The following is a 25363-nucleotide window of genomic DNA, read 5'->3' on the forward strand; positions in this document are numbered from 1 at the left end:
GCACCTGCTTTGTAACACACTAGTGGAAATCCCTTATTTTATTCAGTTTGAATGGGTACCATCCAGGCAGTGCCCACTGTGGATTTGGGACCTTTTCCATCTCCTGATCGTCTGGATGGATGTTGTGTCTTGCTTTAAGTAGCAAGAGAACCCAGTTATGAGTTATGAGACTGCAGATGCAGTCAAACAATAAAGGGGTGAGGAGGGAACTGAGTTCTTGGAGCATAGTTTCAGTAACAGATTATCTGTCAGCTATCTTGGGTCTAATCTGTGCCAATGTTTTTGTTGGTATCGTCTATAATGGGGCAAAAATAATGAAACATTTCAAGCAAATGCAGAATAATAATTACAAATAATTATTCCTGCGTTCCTTCCAGGTGGGCCATGGTTTACATCCAACCAATGAATCGGTCATCCTGCGATGGGCAGGCCAATTCACAGGACAGGTTTGACACTTTTATGACATCTTTGTTCCAACTCCAGGAAATATCTTTAGAGATCATTTCTGTAAAAATACCTTTTTTTTTCATCCAGGTGCGGCACATAGGCTTTTCTACAGGCTGGGGCTCAGTAGGGGAGTTCAAGATTTGGAGGAAGGAAGACTCTGATGACAACCACAATGAGGCTTTCACACTTGGAGTCCCACAAAACATGGTGCCTGGATCAGAAAGAGCTGCTGCATTTATGATTGGTAAACTGTTTTCTGGTTGGATGCTTATATATTCCATATACTATTATTACTTCCACCATTGTGTCATTTACATCTGAAAAAAAAACTATTTTAGATCATGCAATCCTCAAGCGAATGGAACTAATATACAGCACATTTTGCAGTGTCAGTAAGTGAAGTGTGTTTGTGTATCTTGCTCTAATATCAGGTGATGTTATGGGGCCAACTTTGCATAACCTGGACAAGCTCTTGAGGCTACCCTTTGGGTGTGGTGAGCAGAACATGATCCACTTTGCCCCCAATGTCTTTGTTTTGAAGTATCTGCAGAAGACCAGGCAGCTCAGCCCTGAGGTTGAAAATGAAGCAACTGACTACTTACTTCAAGGTAAAGAAACTGAATCCTAACAAATCGCTTCCTTGGATCAGATATTCAGTATTTTCTTTTCCTCGTAGGTTAAATATGACCTCCTCGCTTAGACAAGCTCTGATGGTCTCTTTAGAATTATTTTTTCATGTCCAAATGTGCTTGAGCTGCCATCAGAGTATTTAAGATGAATAATATATTAACGAGATGCTGAGTTAACTCAGTAACACCAATATGGTGATTCTTAAACATATGGATTACTTTCAGTACCACAGATTCTGCCATTTGTGCCCTCCCAAATACCCACCGATGTAAACCCAGTTAGAGACCAGCGCTTTAAACACAGGAACAAGGAAGTTATTTAAGTTCTTCAAGAGTGTGTCATGAATTTCAACAAGTCAAATCCTTTCTGGCATGAAGCTGCGCAAAGTGGCGTCATGCTCAAAGAAAGGAATGATTTCTAACAGTTTGCTGTTTTCTTAAAGTTATGCATCATAATTGGGCTGTCTGCAATCAACAAGAATATAGTTTACCTTGAATAACAGAGTTCATTTATCAGACAAAAAGTTTTTTGGCAGCGGAGCCTTGGACTGGCTGGGATTCAAAACTTTGAATCGTAACCCGAAACATAAAGGTTTATTCAGAGTTATCAAGATTAGTCTTTGTCCCTCACAAAGATATAAAAGGAAAACTTCAACTTTAATAAATGTCAATAGGCTTTATTATTGTGCCACACAAGGACAGGTCACCCTGCACATATATGTAAATTCAAGAGTTTGCCTTTGACACTGGGGCTGACCCTAAAACAAAGTGGAAATTCAGCTACCGAGTGTTTACTGTCTTAGGTACAGCAACAAATGTTTGAATATTGGTAAATTATTATATTGTGGGCTATTTTTCTTGTTCGTTTGTGTTTTTTAAGACCTGAAAACTATGCTGGATTCACCCTCTTGGAGGCAAGCACCAGAACATCTTTGCACAGTTTGCTTCGTTGCATAGTTGCAAGTGAAACCACTTGACTGCATATGTAAGAACATCGAGAGCATGTCCGAGTAAATGTTCTGTTTTCCTTCATTTATTTAGTCGCAGCACACTATGCACCACAGAGCTGGGTGAAGAATCAGAAATCAATGCCAAAAGAGAATTTTAGGGATCCAAGAATACCACAAATGTTATATTTTTGAAATGTATTTGAATTTTTTGGCTACCTTTTAATATACCGTGTTTAGTTTCACTGCGTTGATTCTGGTCTGCCTGATCTTCCAAGCTCACACGGGCTAGTTAACATGGTGGTGCTTCTCCTGCACATTACTTTTATTCTGTGCACATTTCTGCAGTGGTGGATAAAAACGAAAAAAATACATCCACCTCGAGATTTATCAGCAAACCTGAAAAAGATGTACATAATTTCTGCGTGTTCTTAGGAACCAACCTTTCTTACAGTACTCTCTTCTCATCCAGGCTACCAGAGACAGCTGACCTACAAGCGGCGGGATGGATCATACAGTGCTTTCGGAGAGAGGGATTCCTCTGGCAGCATGTGGTAAGTAGCTGTAGGTGTAGTTGCTGAAATGTGCACAACACATACCATCTAAGCTATGCTTGGCTGTAGCCACATTCTTCAGCTTTCAGTGGGACATAGGTTGCCGGCCAAAGCAGTAAAGTTTTTATCAAAACCTTCGTACTCTGTGCTCATATTAATCTATTCCTGTTGGTATGTTTAAATCTCTGAGTTTTTCCCTTTCGAGTGTTTACTGCATGTTTACAGTGCCTGGAGGCAGGCAGGCAGACAACCATGTTAATATTTATAAAACTCAATTCGGTTGTCTCAATGGGGAGCTCCACTGCTTGTATTTTGAGGCCCACGCAGAATGTACATACCTCTGGTTGATTTATGAACTGAGGTGGGTATTGTGATATTTAGTAGAGCTAACACCGTGAAACAGCAGGTTACATAAATGACAGAGAATCATAAACAAACTGCATAATTGGATCCCTGAGGTAGGCAAAGTTGTCAAGATTTATTTGCAATTAATCAGGGTTCATATCCGTAGCGCTGAGTGGACCCATGCTGCTTTGGCCCCACAAACAAGCTCTTAATGCCACTATTGGAGACAGTGTTATAAGTTGTCTGGAGCCACTTTACCAAAAAGGTTTTACCTTTTTTTGACATGGTCTAGAAAATAGAAATGGTGCATGTCTCCTTATGACTCACTACCTGGGTGTAATTGGTAACATTAAACCGCTGCTGAAAGCTTGAACTCTTCCCCTGATGACTGTGAGAGGATATGAGGATGTAACCAGCAGCGGTTTGGAGTTTTCCTTGGCACCCAGGGTAACAAGTGTGGGCTGTGGGCACAACACAGATGGACACAGATGGTGAACATTCAGTAAAACTGCATCAGACACTTTATGAATCCATCAACAACATGTTTGCATCCAAAACAAGCCCAGCTTTTGCTTCAGACTCCGGGTTCATGAGCAGAGCACTGCTTTACTGCCTGCTTAAAAGCAGCTGTAATGCAGTGTTAATGTATCCCAGGATGTGAAAATGTATCAGTATGGAAATTGACAGGGTTTAATGAAAATACAGAGCAGAATGACACAGGCTGGCAATAATGGTTAGGTGTGTAGCGCTAATGATCTCTGATGCCAAGGCCGTTAACAGTTCACAAACTGGGCTGAACGTTCGCTGACTTGATGTTGTGCAAAAGTAGAGAAACGCTGGCAAAGAAAGAAATTATGAGATGTGTTTCTGACCCTTTACCTCTTTCATTCTTATGGTGATAAGAATTAAAAGACCAATATTTTGCAAATACAAAAATATAGAGATAGAAGAAGCAAATGATGACTTCACCCAGTCATTCGCACTGGAGCTGAGTTTAAGCTGAGTGCAGGGCTGTCAAAAATAAAGCCCGGGGACCAGAATCAGCTCGGTAAACACTCCAATCCAGCCCAGCTTTGGAAAATGTAAAGTAGGGCCTAAATTTTTAACTTTTATCTTAACTTTTAGAATTTTTTTCTAATGATAAAGACATTCCCATGGCCATTCTTACTACACTGAAGTAATTAAGTAATAGTTAACAATTAAAGGACCGAAAAGTTCTCCTATAGAAATTTCTTTTTTTTACAGTGTCCACAGTTAAAACAATAAATAGGGCATTCCTTAGAATTAACAGACACCTGGGCAATGAGAAGCCACATCTTTTTCTGTAATTTTACACATTTCCTTTTTCCAATTCTTACCCCAAAGAGTTGTGCTGACAGATATTTTTCATTTACTTCAAACAGAATTTCTTTATCATACAGAAAAACTGAGACATACAATTGAATTTGCACTTCTTTTTCTTATATTAAGATATCTCCAAGATTAAACATGCATTTTAACCTCTATACACTGACAGAAAGGAGAGTTTCACTGATCCGACCCACATCAAAGTGATTTGTATGCGGCCCACAATGTAAAATGACTTCGACATCCCTGGCCTAGAGATTCGCTTTATGGTCCACACCATCTCTTCTGGTTGGAGCCAGGATGTTCCAAATATGGGAAGGGAGCTAGAGCAGACGAGTGCCACTTGATCCTGACTGGGGTGCATAGCTAATGTGTACACATTGTACTTAATGCCAAAATTGCCTTGTCAGTCTCTCTAGACCAGGCATGTCTTTTAAGCCAACCACGCCCCTAGAAATACCTCCTTTCAGGCCTGATATTTGCTTCATATTGGAATTAATTTCAAGATGATCACCAGCACACCGAATCGTATGAAGTGGGTTTAGCGAATGACATCACATGGACTTGTGGAACCAATTTACAGACTTACTATTTAATGAGAGAGGTTGACTCATTTTCATTTGGGGTCTATTGAAGGCAGAGATTCCTGTTTTGTTTTGTTTTTTTTAAGCCAGCACCTGGTGATATTGTACTTTAAAGTACTTCTGGATTGTCTTCAATTTAAGATGTGAAGCCCGTTCACTGACAACATCAGTTTCCCCTCACTTAATCCCTAATGTGACCTTTACCCCTAAAAGTAATTGAAGCCTTGAACTTCATTTCAAACTAGAGGTATGAATTCACTATTCGGATACAATTACAAGATTTTTACATTCCCCCTGCACAATATTTTTAATATTCCAGGCAGACAGTAAATAAAACTTCAGAGTGAAGGCTGTCTTGCAAACTGCAATAAGCCTTCAAATTGTCTTGTATTCTTTAATTTTAGCTAAAAGAATAAAGCAAAGTTGTAGTAAATCAAAATGTGCTTTAAAAACTTGTTGCTTTTTCCTTATATAATTATCCTTAATAATAGGGTTTAGTTCTTGGCTCTACGTGTTGAGACCGGCATGTCATTTGTGTCTCGACCCAAAGGTTGATCTGACAGCATTAGCAGGGTTACAGGCTGAATACCTGAGATTAAAAGAACTGATACACAATGCTGTATTAACTTAATATCTGTTTCCATTCCTGTGCCAAACCTGTATGTCAGTGTTTGTGTTGTCGCTTGCCTTCTATTTGCAGATGTGTTGTAAAATATGTTTTAAAGTAAAGCCATTTACTGTGTTAACTATATGATATATATAGTGAATCCAGGCTCGTTACAGTAACGATAAGCACTTTCTCTGAATCCACCTCGTAAAATTCTCCTTAACGCTTATCAACCTCAGCTTTATCATGGAGCACACCCATGTATTGTCTCAGAAAAGTCCTTTAGCTCTGACGGGGCTGAATAAGTGTAGCTCATAGAGAGGATTTGGATGTGTGGAGTCAGAAAACAGGAGAAACAATAAGTGAAGGCGAGAGTCGTGAGATGGTGACCTTAGTCGTGGGGTGAGTGGTGGAAGTGAGCTTGTCTACTGCTTCCTTCCTTCTCCAAGCTAAATCATATTTACATTTTCCAGTACCTTTCCCTGAAGCCTAACATTTAAAGTCAGTGACACAATATCACTTAACATTATAAAAATTCCAGCGGACTTGTGGCTTCAGGCCTAGTTTTGTCTCTGGGGAGGAATAATCCAGGTTCCAACCACGGAAGATTTAATGTTTTTGGTTTATGAGTGCAAAGATCTTTTTTTCCAGTTCATCCCCTCTGGTACTCTTTTCTTGGAGTGTGATCTCACTTACAAGCTGCGTTGAGAAACTAGAGTGTGACCTGTTTGTTTATTCCGTTATTTCTCTCTTGTGTTTCTTTCTCTTTGTTGTAAACAGCTTACCTCATCCTGTGAGTCTCTTTTGGTAAGGGGGTGCTGTAATGGAATGTCTTGCTGTCACTGAGCAGTTGTTGGCCAGAGACTGCTGCTTTCTACCAGTACCGGGAGGTCTGTTGTTTATGGATGCGTGTATGTTTATTAGCTCAGCCGTGTCCCCCTGGGCTGACCTTAGCCTTTCTCCATTTCTCCCCTGGTTCTTCTCCACTGTGGCCCACTAAAGCCACAGCTCATAAACTCTCAGTTGCACTCCCAGGCCAACTGGATTCCCAACCTTCGTTCCTGATATTCATGTTTGTGTAAGTTTCGGAATGCTTTCGGGGAATCTTCGAATCACAACCAGAAACATACTTGATTGGCCCGTGTGCAATTTCACATTCCCAAGAGCACAGCTGCCGCATCCTGTAGCACTGATCAAACCCTGCCGCACCCATCTGCTCCCCTCCTTACTTCCTTGCTTTTTTCCATTTCATCAGCTCCATCTATACATACCAGTCCTCTTGGAAAACAACATCCCAACATTTATGGACGTCTCTATCAGCCCCTCTTCCCATTTGTTGACAGATAGAAAGAGTGTGGAAAAACGTCTCAGTCCACTGAAATAGTGATTCCATATGTTGTCAGAGATCTTTGATATCTTTTCCTTTCCCTTACTCGTCTTTTTTTCTCTCACCTCCATCTGTCCTTCCTCTAAGGTTGACAGCATTTGTGCTGAAGTCCTTTGCCGAGTCTCAAGGCTTCATCTACATCGACCCCGATGAGCTTCATGCAGCCAAGTCTTGGCTCATCAAGCATCAGGGAGATGACGGCTCCTTCCCCGCTATGGGACGCATCCTCAACAAAGACCTGCAGGTAGGGCTGTGTCTACATAGATGTGAGGTGACAGATGTTTAATTTTCTGTGCTTGCAAAGCAGGAACGGGTGTAAGAAGTAGATTGGATAGACAAGATGGATAATGGCATTGATTGAGAGGGCAATAATCACATAAATTTACAGCATGAACCTGGTGTCAGACTTTTTAGCTAAAGGATTTCTGGACCGATGAATACATTTAAAGTTTAACTATATTTATACTGCAGAGAAATGAGAGCCGAGATGTTATTAAGTGAAAACATGTCTGGTTTTGACCACAGGGAGGAATCCATGGGAAGATTTCACTTACAGCTTATGTGGTAGCAGCTCTGTTGGAGACAGGGATGACCACAGAGGTAAGCAGGCCAGCAGCACTGAATGACACTGCAGACTATTTATTCCTCTCGCTTCACAGTTGCTCCTCAGGGGCAAACGAAATAGTGTTGAATTAGGCAGGCCTAAACAAACCCACTAAAACATGCTAAAGTTTCTCATTTTGACTAATACGTCACGTAAAATCAACGCAGTGGTGTAAAATTTGATTCATGGTTTCATCCAGTCTCAAAGTGAGGTGCTTTACTTAATAAAACATACCTGCTCTATACTCCTAAAGTCCTTCCTCGCAGCCTGGGTCGTGTGTGGACGTATCGCTGCATTCCTCATAGTTGTGAAGATGGATGTGTTGGCAGTCCGCCTACTCAAATTTGTTATGCCCCAGTGCTGCTAATGTACCATCTTATCACGTTTAGGACTACTTCAAAAGTTTCAGGCTGATGTGCAGAGACATTTGATTCCCATGAAAGACACCTCTGTTGCATTGCTCTCTTTCTGCCATCTGTTTTTTCCCTTTGTCCCTCCGCTTTGCTCTATTTTTTTCCCACCTTGCTTTTTCTTTATTCTCCTACTAGTAGCCGCCCTCGATAAATAAACATTAGTGTTCACTAAAAGAAATGGAAAAGTTAGGAAAAGAGTCTTCTATGATCGTCCTCAGCGTGTGCTGGAAATTCCTTAAACATGAAAGCCTCCAAACCTCAGATTGTTTTTGTCTTTGCTCAACAATCGTCCAGATAGTTGACTCTTTATTTAGCATTTCCTCCGCCTGGCTCCTCTCCACCCATCTGTCTTTCCCCCCTTCCTCTTCTATCTCTCCCAGAAGGTTTCTTCTGAGAATCTGTGCTTTTACAACTGATAAAAACCAAAAAGGTATCCTTCACTTCAAAGCAGTACACCCCCCTCCCCCCCCTTCAATTTCACTTAATTAAAAGATGACTGCTGCAATTACAGTGAGTGGCTCTGGAGGCCTATCATCGCATGGATGAGAGGGAAGGTCACGTCTGCATGAGATGAAAGTCACTCTCAACTTTTTAATGGCTAAAATGAGTGTTTATTCAATAACTACTGTCGTGTTTTTGGACAGAGCAGCCTCTAAAAAATATTAGGTTGGTGATGATTTTGTGTGTGTGTGTGTTTGCATTGGGGACACGGGATTAAAAGTGTAGCAGTAGTTTCAATAAGTAAAAGCTATATCTGATGATCCTGGGATATAGAATTGCACAAACAGACCAAATCACTATAACCCACTCTGTTATTTGCAATGTAAACTATAGAGATTTTGTCGCAATGTTAACAGCGCATTAAATGTGAAATGCAAAATTCTGCTTCACCCATGAACAGCGGACATCAGCTATTAGATATGAAATGTGTTTGTATCAAGGCATACACATATTTCTGCCAATATGACACTGAGTAGAACATTTTTACAGATTCTAGAAAAATGTCTCTATGCCACATTTTGTAAACTTTTGATCACACGTTCATCTGTGTTTGCCCTGTGGTCTTTCTTGTCTGGTCCAGGAAGAGAAAGTGGCAGTGGCTAAAGCCAAGGACTTTCTGGAAGGGAACACATACACTGCTGATGATCCTTACACTACCGCTCTGTCTGCATATGCCTTGGCGCTGCTACGCAGTCCTTATGCCCCGCTGGCCTTGCGCCGCCTCAACCACATGGCTATCACCCAAGGTACCACTATGAGCAATACTGTTAGTAGTAGTAGTATTTTAAATCAGAACTTAACCAGGAAAATTGAATCAAGTATTTTTTGTAACCACGACAATATTGCACGTTAAAATGTAGAGATTTAGATCTTCTTTGGTCAAATCTTTGTAGCAAAACAAAAGTATTACTGGTTTATATTTACAGCTTCCTGCTCACAATTTGAACAAGCAGTCAGGCCCAAACTATAGGAGAGCAGCTACTTTAAAACCAGCTGCTGCAGTATTCAGCAGCAGTTCGCTCCACCCCTCCCTTTCCCCTTGTCTTTCTTATCTTATTGTTGATTTCCTTTGGCCATTTCCTTGTCTTCCTTTTGCCTGAAACGTTCTGCAAGTTTGGCAGATTTAACAACGTTGCAGGCGTCAGGGGGAGTGGGGCTCTTCCTTGATAGCAATAATTTTATTCCCCAGGTACAGTAAAGGCATAGGGTGGGGTAGCAAAAGGATAATCAGGATAACGATCCATGAAATATCTAGCATAGTTAGTGAGCCCACAGTGAGCTAATGTGTTGAACTTTGCTTGTTTCACTTTGTCTTTGGGCTGGCACCGTCCCCATTCTGGTGTGGATGTTTTCTTTTAGTTTTTATCAAAGGAGATTGATGGAAGGAGCGGTGAGTCGTTACCCCTGCCTGTCTGTTTCACCTGGTTTGTCTTTATAGATGGACTAACCCACTGGAGTTTAACTGGGAGCACAATGACAGATGAAGACACTTTCATGGGCTTCAGTGATGGCCTCGCTCAGTCAGGTATATTGTACATCTGCAGAATAGCTCCTGCCTGTGTAATATAATGCAAAGGAGGTGACAGCACAGTACTATACACTAGCTTTGAATTAGCCTCTGTCAATAAAAACACACTGAGAAAATATACTGCCCTTCAAAATCAGTTTTTATTTGTAGTGGTATCAGCAGAAGTGGAGATGACCGCGTACGGTCTTTTGACCTACACGCTGCTGGGGGATGTGGCATCTGCCCTACCCGTCGTCAAATGGCTCTCCCAGCAAAGGAATGCCTTGGGTGGCTTCTCCTCCACACAGGTACCTCTGTTTTTCTTTTCTATATTTTGTTGTAGATTAAATTAACTATAAGTAATAAATGACAGCAAACTGTCTTTCAGTGTTATGGACAGTTACTACTAAAGTATAAATTGTTAACTTGATGCTTCTTGAAAACCCCTTGTGCCAGGACACATGTGTGGCTCTGCATGCTTTGTCGGAGTATGCCATCCTGTCTTATGTCGGAGGGGTAAACCTCACTATCTCACTGGCCTCCACCAACCTTGACTTCCAGGAGACCTTTGAACTCAATAGGGACAACAAGAAGCTCCTCCAGAGTGCCAAGGTAACCTGAATACATGGTCTAGTTTAATGTCAAGGCTGTTCAGCGTTTTTGCACACAGGTCATGAAGGAAAAGGAAGAAGTTGTCCTTACGCACATGTACCACACAGCAGGATATACACACATCTAGTTTAGGCTAGCGTGGTCACACACACAACACCCACTCGGTCGCTGTGAATCCTTCTGACAATAAACAAGCTATCCTCATGTGGGAGCAACAAAGGACGAACTCTGCAATATCTAATGTCTTGAAAAGTCTGGAACTGCAGTGCGGTGTGTGAAGATGACCTAATTTGACAGCGCTTTATCAAAAATGAAATCCCTTAATCATTACCAGTACTTGAGGTGGTAAATCCTCCTTAAGAGAACCCAGTGCACTTTAATGCAGTTTAGGAGCTGTGATTGATGAGCAGTTATGTACCAGAGCCACACACCGGTATTAAACATTAATCCCCGTTTCCGTGTTCAACTGTGCAGTAGCCAGGACCTTTTGATACTGCCAAACCACACCAGGCTTAACTGGGCCGGATTTCCCAAAAGCACCTTGTTGGTCTGTTGATTTAATAACTGGATTTATACAAACCTGACAGCTTGGGCATGAACTACCTTGGCCAGAGCACTGTGGTGTCAGGTCAGCACTACTCTGTGTGTGTGTGTGTGTGTGTGTGTGTGTGTGTGTGTGTGTGTGTGTGTGTGTGTGTGTGTGTGTGTGTGTGTGTGTGTGTGTGCGTGTGTGCACGTGTGTGTGTGTGCGTGTGTGTGTGTGTGAGAGAGAGAGAGAGAGAGAGAGAGAGAAAGCGCTCCATCAGCCAGCTGGAGTGGTTCAGGTGAGAGTTCAGTAGGTTCTCTCTGCCAGGCATATTCCTCCACTGTGATTAGTAGTGTCATCTTAATTGGGGCAATTAAGGCCTGCTGGTTAGTAGCCAGGGAACCACAAGTGGCAGTGTAGCAGCCTACAGCATTCATTCACTTGATAAATGACTCATTCACCTCTCTCTGCCCCCCTGACTCTCTTTGTTTCTCCTCTCTCTCCCATTTTTTCAGATCCCCAGTATCCCCACAGGCCTTTTCGTCAGCGCTAAAGGAGAAGGCTGCTGTCTCATGCAGGTACTGTGCTACTACAGACACAGGCTCACACAAACACACATTTGCATTCTTGAAAATTGCCCAAAATTGAACTTTAATGCAATGCTTATTTCAGTGACTCACAGCAACACTCTGCCAGTAGGGGAGAGGCTCCATAACGCCTCAAATTCCAACATGAAATTTGAAATGATCTGGCATAATTTGGCCAGTTGTTTTGGGGTGTGTTGATCCCTGTTGTCTCTCCCTGTCTTGTCACAGACAAACAAAAGCCCCTTTTATAAACAGAAAGAGTTATTTTTCTTTGTAGACGATGACCGTGCCTCTCTTCTTATCACTCATACTCAAACATGTGTCTGCTTTAAAACTAAACAAGTTGTAAATGAAAAAGCATGTGCGATCAAAGATGTTTACAGTCCCATTTTCCGAATCCTGTATTTGAAATCTGACTTGATTTGAACGAGGCACTAGAGGATGTGGTGGTCGGCTTCCAGCTCTCTCCCCTCTGCACGGTTCCCACACACAAACATGTTTTTTTTCTTCACACCTCTCTCCCTCTCTGCTTTCCCCATATCCACACCTCTCCGTGAGTCAACACACCTCTCTGTCAGCCCCTGGGGCCAGCAGCACCTGGGCTCTAATGAAATACTTGAGCGGTCCTGCCTGTGTATGTGTTTGTAGGCATGCAATGAGTATATGCAGTTGCCTCAGGAATATCATTTAGCAGCTCTGCTAGGGTCTCGGGTAACACTGAATGATTTATCAGAAATGTGGACAGTTCTGTTGAGAATAATCTTCTGTGAAATGAAAACGAGCATCAAAGCAGTGAATTGTCCCCAGGCTAAAACACAGGCTGCTGAATGCATTTCTGTTGTCCACAGAATATGATTTGCAGTTTATACTTTAAAGACCTTTTCTGCTTTCACTTTTTGATGTTAGAGGTTATAAAAGAAGGCGTCAAATTTTTAAACATTTTGTTACTTTATTTTTATTTTACTGACCGTGTTGGTATTTTTTTTTTTAAAGTAAAGCTTCCATCCAAAAAATGAAATAATTTGGTTGAAAACAAAAGGCTTCACCTCTGTAAGATCAAAGTTAATGAAGAGGAAATAATCAGATTTCACTTTTTTAGAATAAACTTGAAATACGACAAGGACTACTAATCAAGATTTAATATCCGGATCACAAAGGAGCATTTGAATGGTAAATGGCCTGCATTTGTATAGCGCTTTTCTAGTCCATAGGACCCCAAAGCGCTTTACACTACATTCAGTCATCCACCCATTCACACACACATTCACACACTGGCGATAGCAAGCTACATTGTAGCCACAGCTGCCCTGGGGCGCACTGACAGAGGCGAGGCTGCCGGACACAGGCGCCACCGGGCCCTCTGACCACCACCAGTAGGCAAACATGGGGTTAGTATCTTGCCCAAGGATATTTGGCATGCAGCCAGGATGCAGCCTGGGATCGAACCACCGACCTTCTGATTAGTGGCTGACCTGCTCTGCCACCTGAGCTACAGCCACCCCTGAAGTCTACAAGACCAACAGGTCACAGTCATACTACTGGCTTTATGAGACAGAACTGTTCTTAGGCATCAATGTTTTTCAGTTAGCATAAGGCACCTCGAGGAATAATAATATTACTATTTGCATTTATCATTAAACCTGTGGTATGGAAAAAGTGGTTGTTAGATTCAACTTGAGGGGAGCGTGAATGTCGATAACAGCTTTAATGGTTGTCCATTAAGCAACATAATGACACAGGGGAACGTTGGGGAAATACTAAAGTCAGCAGGCTTCATGAAATATGTGAGCTTTTACCATAATTTGGAAAATAGTTGCAAAATGATGGAAAAATGCAGTCATGGTAAAAATAAAGTACACTCACTTTCACTTCTAAGAGCTTACGCAACAGGACATAACGACATTCTGTTCCTTGGAAGGTCTTAAAATTGCGTAAACACAACCTCAGATGAACAACAAAACATGATGTATTACATCCGTCATTATTTAATCAAAAGCCAAAATGAAGAAGCAGTATGTGAAAAATGAAGTACACCTTTACTCCTTCCACGGGAATTAAGAAGGTGCTGCTAATCAGATGCAGTTGATTACTTGATCATCAGCAAGTGTGACCATGTTTGTAGAAGCAGAAGTTTTGGCAGTTTGGAGGTCTGGAGCATTCAGGTGTGTTCACACAATGCCAGGAAGAAAAGTCATCAACAGTGATCTTGGAGAAGTAATTGTAGCTCCCCATCAATCTGGAAAGGGTTAGAAAACCATTTCCAAACAATCTTAAGTCCATCATTCTCCAGTGAGACATATAATTCACAAGTAGAAAAAAATTTAAACAATCTTCCCAGGAGTGAACATCCCAGCAAATTTGCTCCAAGATCTGACTATTCATTTCTCAGGGAAACAGTCCAAAAGTTGAGAGGTACATCTCAGACTCAATAGACCTCTGCTAGCATGTAAATGTTAAAGTTCGTGGCAGTACAGTTAGAAAAGGACTACCGTATTTTTCGGACCATAAGGCACACTGGATTATAAGGCGCATTAAGCGAAACAAAACAGTCAGATAAGTCAAACTTTACTCAACTCATTCTTCTTGCTTCCTCCACTTCTGTACCATTGATTCATTAATGTTGAATTCTTTGCCAGCTGCTCTATTCTCATGTTACTGCAGTATATTAATGACTAACCTCGTACTGTTGATGGATTATCTCAGTTGTTTTCCTGACTGAAGTTTGGTCTGTTTACAGCATCCTGCCATGCGATTGCATTTGTCCCTAACCATCGGGAACCCTCACGTTAACTTTTATCGAGTGGTAAAAAGTTAGCGTTCATCCTCCAGCTTCACTGTGTTTGTGTTATGCTAACATAGCTGTGTCGCTAGCGATCACGTAGCACATCATTATATACCAGCTGGTCCAACTTCAGTAACCCTACAAAAGTGCTGTTTAGTTTTCTGTCTTGATTTATGTTGGAAGTGATAGCAGAGCTGTACCTTTTAATTTTTTCGGAAATCTCTCAGTCAGAACATGCTATATCGTGTTTAGGTGGAAACTAGCGAGCTAACTTATGCTAACTCTAACTCCATTAAATTGAATAAATTCTGTTTTCATGGATGCCTGGATGTTAAACTTAATTGTTACACCTGGTAAAGCAGCAACGCTGATCATTTTATTAAAGATGAAAGAATTTAGACAGTTTTTAACTCTCAGTGATGCCGCAGTGTTCGTGCGACTTTGGGACCTGAACCCAGATTACTCCGCGAGGCTCCTGACTACGGTAGCCCTAATGCTCCGACAATCCATCAACCGGTGCAGCTTCGTAGCTTACCAAAGTCGTGCTAAAACATTTTTGACAGGTTTTTTTGAGCACCATGTACAACATAAAGTTGGTTCGAGGTCAGTAAGCAGAACCAGAAGTCATACATAAGGGGCACTGGATTATAAGGCACACTGTCGATTTTTTGAAAAATTAAAGGATTTTAAGTGCACCTTATAGTCCAAAAAATACGATAAACAAGTGTGGCCTATTTGGAAGGGTTGCCAGGAGAAAGTCTTTTCTCTCTAAAAAAGCATGGCAGTACAGCTTACATGTATGTTTGCAAAATTCACCCAACGTCTGGAACAATGTCCTTCGGATGAAATGATACCAAAATGGAGATGTTTGACCCTCATGTACAGCACCATGTGTGAAGAAACCCACGTACAGGATAAACTCATACTGTAGATCATTGGTTAAATGATCGCCAAACAATATTTGTTTATGCAGACCTGCCTGACTGTGGGGGGCTAGTCCAACCGGAATAGTATGGTGGGGGGAGTTTTGTTCTTCCGGTACTACCATTGTGTTTTGTCGTGTGCTGGAGTACGCATTAAAGTTTTACAGCGGACCAACATCCAGAGTGATCATTGGCTCGTCACATCACACGAGAGTGCTACACATACCAAGTGTTACGCACGGTGGTGGCGAGGTGATGACTTTGGCTTGTTTTGCAATCACTGAATCAACCATGAACTTTTTTGTATACTAAAGTATTCTAGCGTCACATGTGAGGAAGGGGTGTTCACACTCGACTTCTTGGTCTTGGCTTTGCTTTTATTAAAAAAAAAAGAATCACCTGTGTTGTTGGTCATCTGAGTTTGTATGTGCTTTTATTATGTCCTGATAAGTAAAACCTTAGGATTGACAGAGGTTGTGCTTTCTTTCTACTATAACTGTAGCTCAGTGGTACAGACCCTGAAGCCACATTGCTAGCGTGCCTGATTTTCACAAGTATCTCCTTCTCTCTGTGTGTCTGTAGATCGACGTGTCTTATAATGTACCTGACCCAGTTTCCAAGCCAGCCTTTCATCTCAAGGTGGATCTGAAAGAGCCTTTTCAGGAACGAAACCTACAGCCCCTCTCCTCCTCCTCCTCCTCTGCCCGTCATTCTACTTCACGATCCCGGAGCCGCGCTGACAACCGCTCTGAGCTTAACTGGAAGCGACGGGCACCCATTGACGATGATGACCCAGCAGCCCACCAGGACAAATTGGATTATCACATCTCATTAGAAGTTTGTGCAAGGTAAATGATTACCACACACTTACACACAGAGCTGGGGAAAAACATGTATTCATCGCCAATCCTTTGTCTAGGTGGCTTCATTCAGGCTCGTCTAACATGGCTGTCATAGAAGTACCTATGATTTCTGGTTTCCGAGCAGATGTCGAAAGTCTAGAGCGGGTATGTAATCGCACATGACCACACTTTAAAAGAGGCATTTAGCATTTAGCCATAGTGACTGACATATTGCTGGACAGGCAGGTAATCAGGTAGTTGACTAAACTGAAAAGAAGGTAGAAAGAGACAGATTCATCTTGAGGCCATTTAACAATAATGAGTATGTCATGGAATTGATCAAACCCCTTTGCAAACACCACGCTCACACGCTTCACAACCTTCACAACCAAACAGGATGCAACATTTAATTCACTCACATAAACAAACACACACATTTGAGATATTGTTGGGTTTTAGCGTAAATAGCACAGTGAAGCATTCTGTCCCGTGTTGTTTGACAGCACAGCGCCGGAAAACATCCTTCAGATAGAGGCAGGTCATTTAACTACTGCATGTTATGCAATATGTGCTGCTGAAATGTTATATTCATGTGTCTGCATGTGTGTGTATGTGTCTTGCTGATGGGGATCATTTTTAACTTGGAGGTTAAAAGTCGTCAGGCCTCTCTGGGCTCACTAGGCCATGTGGGGTACATAGAAAACTTGTAAAGTGTAGAGTTGACAGACAGCATTATGCTGGATGGATGAAATGAGTAATGGAGAGTAAGGTAAATTTAAGGGCTGTATCAAGGTCAGCCCTCCAGCCACCAATCTGAAACTTGTCCCTCATTACTAGACAGTTATAGGGCTAAAGTCTGCAGGCTTCCACCTCCAAAAGAGCCACCTCTCTGGCTACCTGGAGAGATGTAAAACACGCATACTCATACACACATAGTACTGTGAGTATATCAGTCATGACTGACCCGAGTTGTAGTGGCTAACAAGCTCAGTTTACACCCCTGGAGTTTTACTGCTGCCTGCCCGACTGCCACTTGCATTCCTCAGTTTATGGTGGCAAGCTTGGCTTCTGCAGTGATGTCTAGTTGCATTCATTGATGCTGCAGTACTGAATGATTAGTCCAGTGACTGACTGGGAGCTGCCACAGCCATGGCCTCTTATCACCCAATATAATGAGCTTTCTTTAACAACCCAGGGCACTTTGGGGGTATAACATTTGAGCAATGGGAGTTCATGAGCAATTTTTGGTTATTATATAGACAAACAATGCTCTCGTAAACAGTGTGTAAGTGTGTGTGTCGTGGTGGCGCCAGCTCAGGCTGAGCACCTCATAAACCCCTGCTGTCCAAAGGCTGCCACCTCTGACAGAATGAAAATCCCCTGGTGGGGGGAATTAACTGCTGGCTCTCTATGCACACACTCTGATTCTTAGTAAACAGCATCCTCGTCGGTCATTCATACCGTCCTAATTATTAGACCGTAACAAAAGCCAGGCCTGCCTATTTCAAATTCTTCCTTCCATATTTAGTGGTGAGTCGAATACAATTCTATTGCAGAGACAAATTTTTGTGACTATTAAGTTACATACAGGCGAACGTGACACGTGGCAACAGTAACGTTGCATTCGCAAGGGGATGATGAATACAAAAATCCCAAGAATACTGATGTTAAATGTTTTTAAAAAACATATAGACATGAAAATTGCTCCTTGTGTGGTGATGTTAATGCAAAGTTTCATTCATATTGCCCCAGGGTACATACAGGAATATATACATACAAACCCTATGATCATTATAGTAAGATGTTCATGTAAACATGATTATTTGTGCATAATTTAACTACTTAGAAAAAGCCTTTCTGAGTCTTTTTCATTTTCCACTGTGGACATGACTTCATGATAGAGTGGGTATGGTTTGCATTTTGGTTTGCAGAAAAGGGAGCATTTTAGTTAAATAATAATATCCTAGATGCACTGTAGTGTAGTGGTCACGGGGTTAACATAAGAACTGTGGGTTTTCTTTCATGTTTGACATATTATATTTACTGGTCTGTGTACGGTAAACCTCGGTTGGCATGAGGTGGAGCTGTCCAGACTGCTGTGGTGCTGATTACTGCTAATGTCCATTGTTAATGACTTCTCTGCATGTTCATATATAAATACTGGAGCCGTACATGTAGCTGACTTAGCTGGATGCCATGCATTATGCGTTTTTAAATTGACATTTTATAATCTTACTCGACTGCAATTTTAGAAAATCTAAACACGTTTTTATCAGGATCTGATAAAAAGGACCTTTAATTCTTCTCAATAGGTACAAAGGCAAGAGATATTCACAAACCCCTTCCAGCATTATAAAATCAACGTTATTAAACTTTTACTATTTTAAATGAGAATGTCAAGAGATCGAGGTTAATATTTGCGTATGAAGCTTGATTTCTTTATGTACTGTGCTGGTCAACAGCTGCTTATGGACAAGAGAGTCGGTCTGAAGAGATATGAGCTGAATGGGAGAAAAGTGTTGTTCTACTTTGATGAGGTGAGTGCAATCAAAATTCTTGATTGCTGCGTCTGATTTTGCACACCTGTTGCATCACTGTAAACACAAGATAAAAAGAACCTCTGATTTATTTATTTGGTTTTTTTAAGCAGGTTTAATAATACCCATGTTTGTGTCTGTATTCATGTGTATGTGGGCTAGGGTGCTTTCATAAGTCTTTCTCTGTTTCGACCTTTTGTAGATTCCCAGCCAGTGTATGACGTGCGTGGCCTTCCAAGCTGTCAGGGAGTACATTGTGGGCAAGACGGCGCCTGTTCCGGTCAAGATCTATGACTACTACGAACCAGGTGTGCCTCTGATGAATATTTTAACCCTTTAAAGCCTGAACTGTGAAATAATTGCCATAAAATTCATATTATTTGAAACTGGAGTGTTTATTGAACCTTTTGACAATAAATAAATACATATTAATATGCATGTATCATATTTGCTACATTCTGCATTTTGTTTTTGCAGTTTATTGCTTAAATATATTGTCTGATATATTACGACTTTTTTAATAGGGGAGAAAATCACACTGATGATGAAGAAGTCTTAAAAACTCTGGGCATTAAGAGCTTAAGTGCTCCTCTTTAAGGAGTTAAACAATTTTTTTTATGACCTACTAATGGTGAGCTTCATTGTTTCATGTGTGTGGATGTGTGAACATGCTCGTGTGGGTCTGTGCTTGTCGTGCAGCTTTCGAGGCTACCCGGTTCTACAATGTTAGTGAGAGCAGTCCACTTGCACGGGAGCTGTGTGATGGACCTACGTGCAATGAGGTGGAAAGTTCAACCAATCAGTGGATAGGTGAGAAACATGTGCAGCGCTCCTAAAAGTGTGGAAAGGTCTCACTTTCATGAATCTAATGAAAAATTCTGTTTCTGCAGGTTTTGTGCAGGCGAACCAGTGCAACAATGTGTTTGGCTGTCTGGAGGAGGAGCGGTTTGAGCGCTGCACGTGCTACAGGGATTGCGGTTACGATGGGGATCCTGTTTGTGGGTCAGATGGGCAGCTCTACCAGAACCAGTGTCAGATGGAGGTCTTTGCCTGCAGAAATGGCACAAGAATCAAGCAGGTTCCGTTGTCCCAGTGTCCAGACGGTAAGAGCTCTGTCATCACGCATCATCTCATCTGTTCACAGATTCTGGACCTCTTTGTTTAACCTTAGTTTTTTTTTTTTTTTTTTTTTTTTTAAATGCCTCTAATAGTGATGTTTGCACAATACCATAGCCAAGCTGCAGACCAAAGACTCTCCCAAATCCTGGATTTGTAGTGATTAAAATAGGTCTGGTTCCTGTTGACATTTGTTTCCACCCAATGGCTGAACAAACATTTGAGCAATCACAGTTTAGGCAGTGGTAAGAATAGATCCGTCATGTCTGTTCATCAAAAATGTATTTCAAGTTTTTGCAAGTCCACATGTTAAAAAGTTGTGAAAACATCCTCTGCCAAGTTCAGTATCAACAGAAAATGTCACAGACCAGATTTATACCTGACTCGCATCACAAAGGATGGCTGAATGAATGATCCAAAACTACTGTTAAATTATTGTGTACATGTCCACATTTCTCTCTGTTCTGGAAGAGAAATGTCACAGAAATAGACAAATTTCAGTTAATATAAAGCATGTGTCATTTCATTTCTCTATACAGTTAGTGGTCTGTGGCTCTCGGGCATTAACAGCGTGCCCCAGTGTATTTTTCCTTAACTGTATGTGTTTTTCCCAACTCTCATTGTAGGTTAATGGGCTCATATGAATGTGTAATCCTCATTTTTTCCTTTATTTTTATTTGCGTCTGTTCATGTACACATGCCTCTGTGTATGCAGTGATCTGAGTTTGGGAAACAGCTGTTCAGGTGTTGAGCTGATTACTGAATGAGTTTGGATTTTTTTTTTTTTTTTTTTGGGGGGGGGGGGGGGGGGGGAACTACCCATCGCACCCCAACCCCCCACCCCCACCATCCTCTCTCACTCGCTGCTGTATTACAGGGCTCCCTCCAAATGACAGAGTGCTTTTGTCCAGCCTTTGAAATCCTTGTCACATTCCTTTCCGACGCACAGCCCAACAACAAAGGAGCCTTCATGTTGTGGAGCAGATTGGGAAAAGGCATAGACAAAACTGTGGTGGGAAAAGACCTCAGTTTGTGCCAAGTCGTTCATGCTAGAGATTATCAAAAGGATTGTATTTTTTTGTTTAGGGCCCTCTGACCTTGTTTGTTTGTGTACAGTTGTGCGAGGGAGATTCATGCCACCGTTTCCCAGTTTTGAAAAGGAAAAAGATATGATTTGCTTCCACACATGGCCTCCTGGCCATGCTTTGGCCCCTGCTATTTTTGGATAGATAGAATTTAGTGCGAGCCTCTGTTCAGACTGAGTGTGCATCATTGTCTTGCCAAGAAGTGTTGCTCAGTGGGGTGGATAATGCTTCTGGCCAGTATTTAGATTATGCAACAATGAAACTCTGTTGAATTCATTACTTGTTTTTTAGGTGCTGTGGCAGCCACATAAATGTGAATAATCTAACATGTGTCTGTTTATACTTCCAGTGAAGACCACGGAGGACAGGCAACCAATAGTGAGTCAGGAAACTGAGCAACCCTCAGTGCCTGTACACACAGGTAGCCTCCCATATCACACCTTTTCCCCACTTACACAGCTTTGCATTCTTTCATCTCCTCTCTGCACTTTCTATGCATTTTTTCTCAAACTCGTAGTTTGTCTTAGAGACAAAGCTTTGCTTTTTTTTTCTTGTTTTCCTTCATTATTTACATGTTTTAAAGAGCCGAAAGCAAATCTACTGACTAATCCACTTTTGCTGCCATTATAGGTGAAACTCTATTTCTATGTTAACTAAATGTAAATGCAGTGGGCAGTGAGCAACCCCGTGTTTGTGGCACATTGGAGTTTGCAAGGGCAGGGAAGAAGAAAGGATTTAAGACCAGGATGAAAAGGTTGAGACAGTGTGTAAGGGCAGTAAAGCTAAAAAGGAGAAAAAAGAGTGAAGGGGACGACCAGGAGATGGGATCAGAAAAGAGAAAAGGAACAGGGTCAGTGGGAGAGTATAGGAAAGTAGATATGCAGGTGGGGCGTACGGCAGCACATTCCCCTGCCACCACGTCATGTTTTTACAGTCTGTGTGATAAATAGGTGGATCGTTTTCAAACAGCCGGCTTGATTGTTGCTCTGTCATGAGCTTAGATCAGCTGCCATTTTCAGGGAGGCAGCCAGAAAATTCCTGATAGGATGTTTGGCTGTGCGTGCAAGGAGGATGTAGCTGTGTTACATTTGGCAGTGCAAGCATAAAAAAAAACCAGTCATTCACAAGCTGCAGGAGCGTGTACTTGCATACTGTGTGCGCACACCGCATGCTGTTATATGTACATGATTTTAAACTCGGCCTGCATGAAAGTCTGAGTTGCCTACAGGTGCGTGTGTGTGTGTGTGTGTGTGCGTGCGTGTGCGCGCACCCCGTGTGGCACAGCCTGCACTGACTTGTTGCTGAGCCCGCTACCCTCGGTAGCTGCAGTTCACTAAGCTTCTCTCACTCAAAGGTCTCCTTAGTACAAAAGCCAATGCTTCACACTCACCACTGGAATGTTGTTTCGCACTTACACAAACACACACACATATCTATACGTGCACACATAACGCATACACTTCCTGCATGTCCATACAGGCAGATATTTGCCCACACACAGAGACACACGTGCACACTCATCTAGAATAAGATAACCCTGGGGTGATTAGATTGAATAAGTACTGTAAAAACACTGTCATTGTAAACCATTAGAATGTTCACTACATGCCAGATAAGTGCACCAAGAGTGCAATGGGTGAATGTGAGTCTTGCCATGAACCTGACAGTTTCCAGTGTAACAGCGGAGGACGCTGGAGCTCTGGAATTAGCTTCCTTGTGCAGACTTGTCATGTCGGTGACCTTCTGCCAGAGGACAACATACAGTAGAATACCTATACAGGCATTCCTTCAGCTGATTTTTGGTCATCACACATACATTTCTTTTTGGTTACAGACTTTACAAAATTCCCACATCATATTTGTCTTAAATTTGTTTAACTCTCACCATATGTGCTGCAGGCCTCAAAGAAGGAAACTCTGATTGCAGGCTACTCAGAATAAAGCGAACTTTCATAAAGCTATACCTTGAAAAGACCGATTCAAGCCTAGCACGCTTATACGAGGAGACAACATTTTAAGCAAGGTGCGACCCCTGCTGTGTGTGATGTGGTATTGCTCCTCAAGAGGTCCAGATGTGCAGTATATTAGAGGTGTCCTGTGGAGCTGTCTCGCAAGCCAGCAGGGTTAGGTTTAGATTTAGTGTTGCTAGCCAGGATTACGATCTGCATCCTGCAGGTCTAAAAACATTTTTCTTTCTCACAGTTTACATCACTATTTACTTCTTAAAAGTCTTCCTCATCCCTGTGTTGAAACATTGATATGTTTTTCGTGGCACATTACCACCCCCTGTAGTTTAGTGTAGTAGTACAACACCAACTATATATATATTCACATCAGGACAGATTTTTAGAGTATCCATGACAGCCAGAACTTTCATTTTTATCTCGCCTACCTTGTCTCTGTGTTTCTCACTAACCCTGTTCTCTCCAGGCGAAGAGGAGCAGGGCTCTATGGCAGAGGTGTCCTACTACTCCTATGAATACGACCCAGACTCTGATCCTTTCCTTGCTGATGCAGAGGGAGGGGACCATTTTGATCTTCCTGAAGGCGGCAGGGGTGTGGAGCATAACGTGCTCCTGCCAGTAGATTCCCAGCTACCCACACTGGACACAAAAAACACCCCTGAGCGATGGTATGAGCTACATCTTTGATGTATTTGTTTAACAGACTTTGGATTAGTAGACCTCTCTGATGTTTTCTAGGTATCTGGAAGAGTCTGTTGTGGATATTCATCTTTGGTAATAATATTAAAGGAATAAAAAAGCAGTTGTACATCTCCCAATATTATGTCTCCACAGACTTCAGCAAGACTTTCCCCTATAAAGAGGACATTTAATCTCCCCTGTTCCCAAATGACACCTCGGTATATATCAATAAAGTGGTTTGATGACCATTAGCTTTCCAGTTTTTCCAAGGGTAGCTGCACAGGGAGAGACTGTCCTCACTTACTTTTGATAAAAACCCAGTCACTTTGTTTTAAAGGCTTCAAGAGTTACTCCTAGGAGGCTTTCAAGGGATAAAGAGTTAAAGATGATCCTTTAAAGAACATATGTTCTGTTTTCTTGTCATCTACAGAAACACTCCCAGAGTGAAGCCATACCCACCTCCGAATTGTACATTATTTGTGAATATGCTAGTGAATGGAAAGAGAAGAGAGACTTGCTGAAAGGAAGACATGGGGGGGTCTGGAGAATGAGTGTTTGACCTTGTGTGAGTCAGAGTGGATGCATTTATAAGCCTGTGTGTGCGCTTGGATGTGACTGTGTACGTTTTTTATTAAGCTAGTATCCTCCAGACTTGTATTTTTCCTCCTCTAGACTCCTAGTAATCAATAGGCACAATATCATATTTGTTAATCACTGTACTGCCATAATAATCACTAGAAGAAATAATCAAGTATTTATGTTTGTAATTACACCTGATGTTATGCAACGTATTTTGTTATATTTTCTATCTGTGGTATTTATTTTTAGATAGAGATCATATCATTTTTATTTTCTAAGTCGCCCCCTCAGTACAATCTACCTGCCCCTTGTGGATTTTTAAGATGTATGCTATACTATCCAAGGCATTTTTCTTTTTCTTTCATAGCAAGCTTTAACCCAGTTATTGCAATGTTTGATGAAATTCCTCTTCTGGTATCCTGCTGGAAAACAGACATATGCTAACCATATGCTTTACGGAAACATAAGCTGAAATGTTTTTCATTTTAAAGATTTTTGGGGGGCATTTTTGTCTTATTAGACAGCAGAGTAGAGATTGACAAGAAACACAAGGAGGCAGAAGGGGACTGGCATGCAACAAAGGCCTCTGGCCGACTCTGACTTTTACAGTTCGACCCAGCTGTAGTGTTTCTGAAACTATTCTGCCAAGATACCAGCATCTCCTCTCACCATTGAGATTTGATTGTACAGCTCATAAGCTATTTTGTTTTTTTGTTCAATTTTGATCTTTGAAGCAGTCAAGTTAAAAATATTAAAGAATAATAAAGAATGAAGTTTTGATTTCTGTAAAAGTACCAAATTTGATCAAATGTAACCCAGATCGATATCAAATATTGTGATTTTTAAAACAAATGAGAATAAAATTTGTATGCAGTTTAGGCCTTTGGTTTTGTTACTTCACTACCTGTGTTTCTCCAACTGACTCACTGAGATATCTGCATCTGCAGCACAGTACGTGTCTCTTTTTTCAACTAGCAGAGCTGCAGTGCAGTTCTTTATGAGAGATGTGCTGCTCCATTTCCCTTAAATGGACGGTGAAGTCAGCAGTCAACTGTATTATACTCAGCTGTTTCAAAGGGCCTTCTGCTTTCACTCTCTTATTCCTTGTATGTAGCTGCATTAGAGACAGAAAGCATGTTAGTGTGTGTGAATTTGTACCTAACTGAATAGAATAGAATAGAATAGAATAGAATAGAATAGAATAGAATAGCCTTTATTGTCATTGTACAGAGTACAGCAAAATTGGAGTGCCACTCC

General features: G+C 41.5%; 1 protein-coding gene across 2 annotated transcripts in view; it reads left to right on the forward strand.

The window, feature by feature from the left end:
• The window catches only part of cpamd8 (C3 and PZP like alpha-2-macroglobulin domain containing 8), a 46602-nt gene extending 21618 nt beyond the window's left edge, over positions 1–24984 (forward strand). For both annotated transcript variants that reach the window (XM_086282011.1, XM_086282012.1), the window contains 20 exons: positions 378–446; positions 535–691; positions 879–1055; positions 2496–2577; positions 6935–7091; positions 7373–7447; positions 8946–9111; positions 9804–9890; positions 10044–10180; positions 10329–10484; positions 11526–11588; positions 15885–16150; positions 16222–16309; positions 18607–18681; positions 18884–18989; positions 19381–19491; positions 19572–19784; positions 21232–21303; positions 23313–23514; positions 23958–24984. In XM_086282011.1, coding sequence (XP_086138137.1) covers positions 378–446; positions 535–691; positions 879–1055; positions 2496–2577; positions 6935–7091; positions 7373–7447; positions 8946–9111; positions 9804–9890; positions 10044–10180; positions 10329–10484; positions 11526–11588; positions 15885–16150; positions 16222–16309; positions 18607–18681; positions 18884–18989; positions 19381–19491; positions 19572–19784; positions 21232–21303; positions 23313–23514; position 23958 — 2460 coding nt within the window. In that variant the 3' untranslated portion in view covers positions 23959–24984. The remainder of the gene's footprint in view (positions 1–377; positions 447–534; positions 692–878; positions 1056–2495; positions 2578–6934; positions 7092–7372; positions 7448–8945; positions 9112–9803; positions 9891–10043; positions 10181–10328; positions 10485–11525; positions 11589–15884; positions 16151–16221; positions 16310–18606; positions 18682–18883; positions 18990–19380; positions 19492–19571; positions 19785–21231; positions 21304–23312; positions 23515–23957) is intronic.
• The last annotated feature ends 379 nt before the right edge of the window (positions 24985–25363 follow it).

Source organism: Aulonocara sp. 'chitande type north' Nkhata Bay, linkage group LG23 (assembly GCF_057382095.1).
Source record: "Aulonocara sp. 'chitande type north' Nkhata Bay isolate Kocher_YH1m ecotype deep benthic linkage group LG23, A_spYH_male_GT1.1, whole genome shotgun sequence".
NCBI lineage: Eukaryota > Metazoa > Chordata > Actinopteri > Cichliformes > Cichlidae > Aulonocara > Aulonocara sp. 'chitande type north' Nkhata Bay.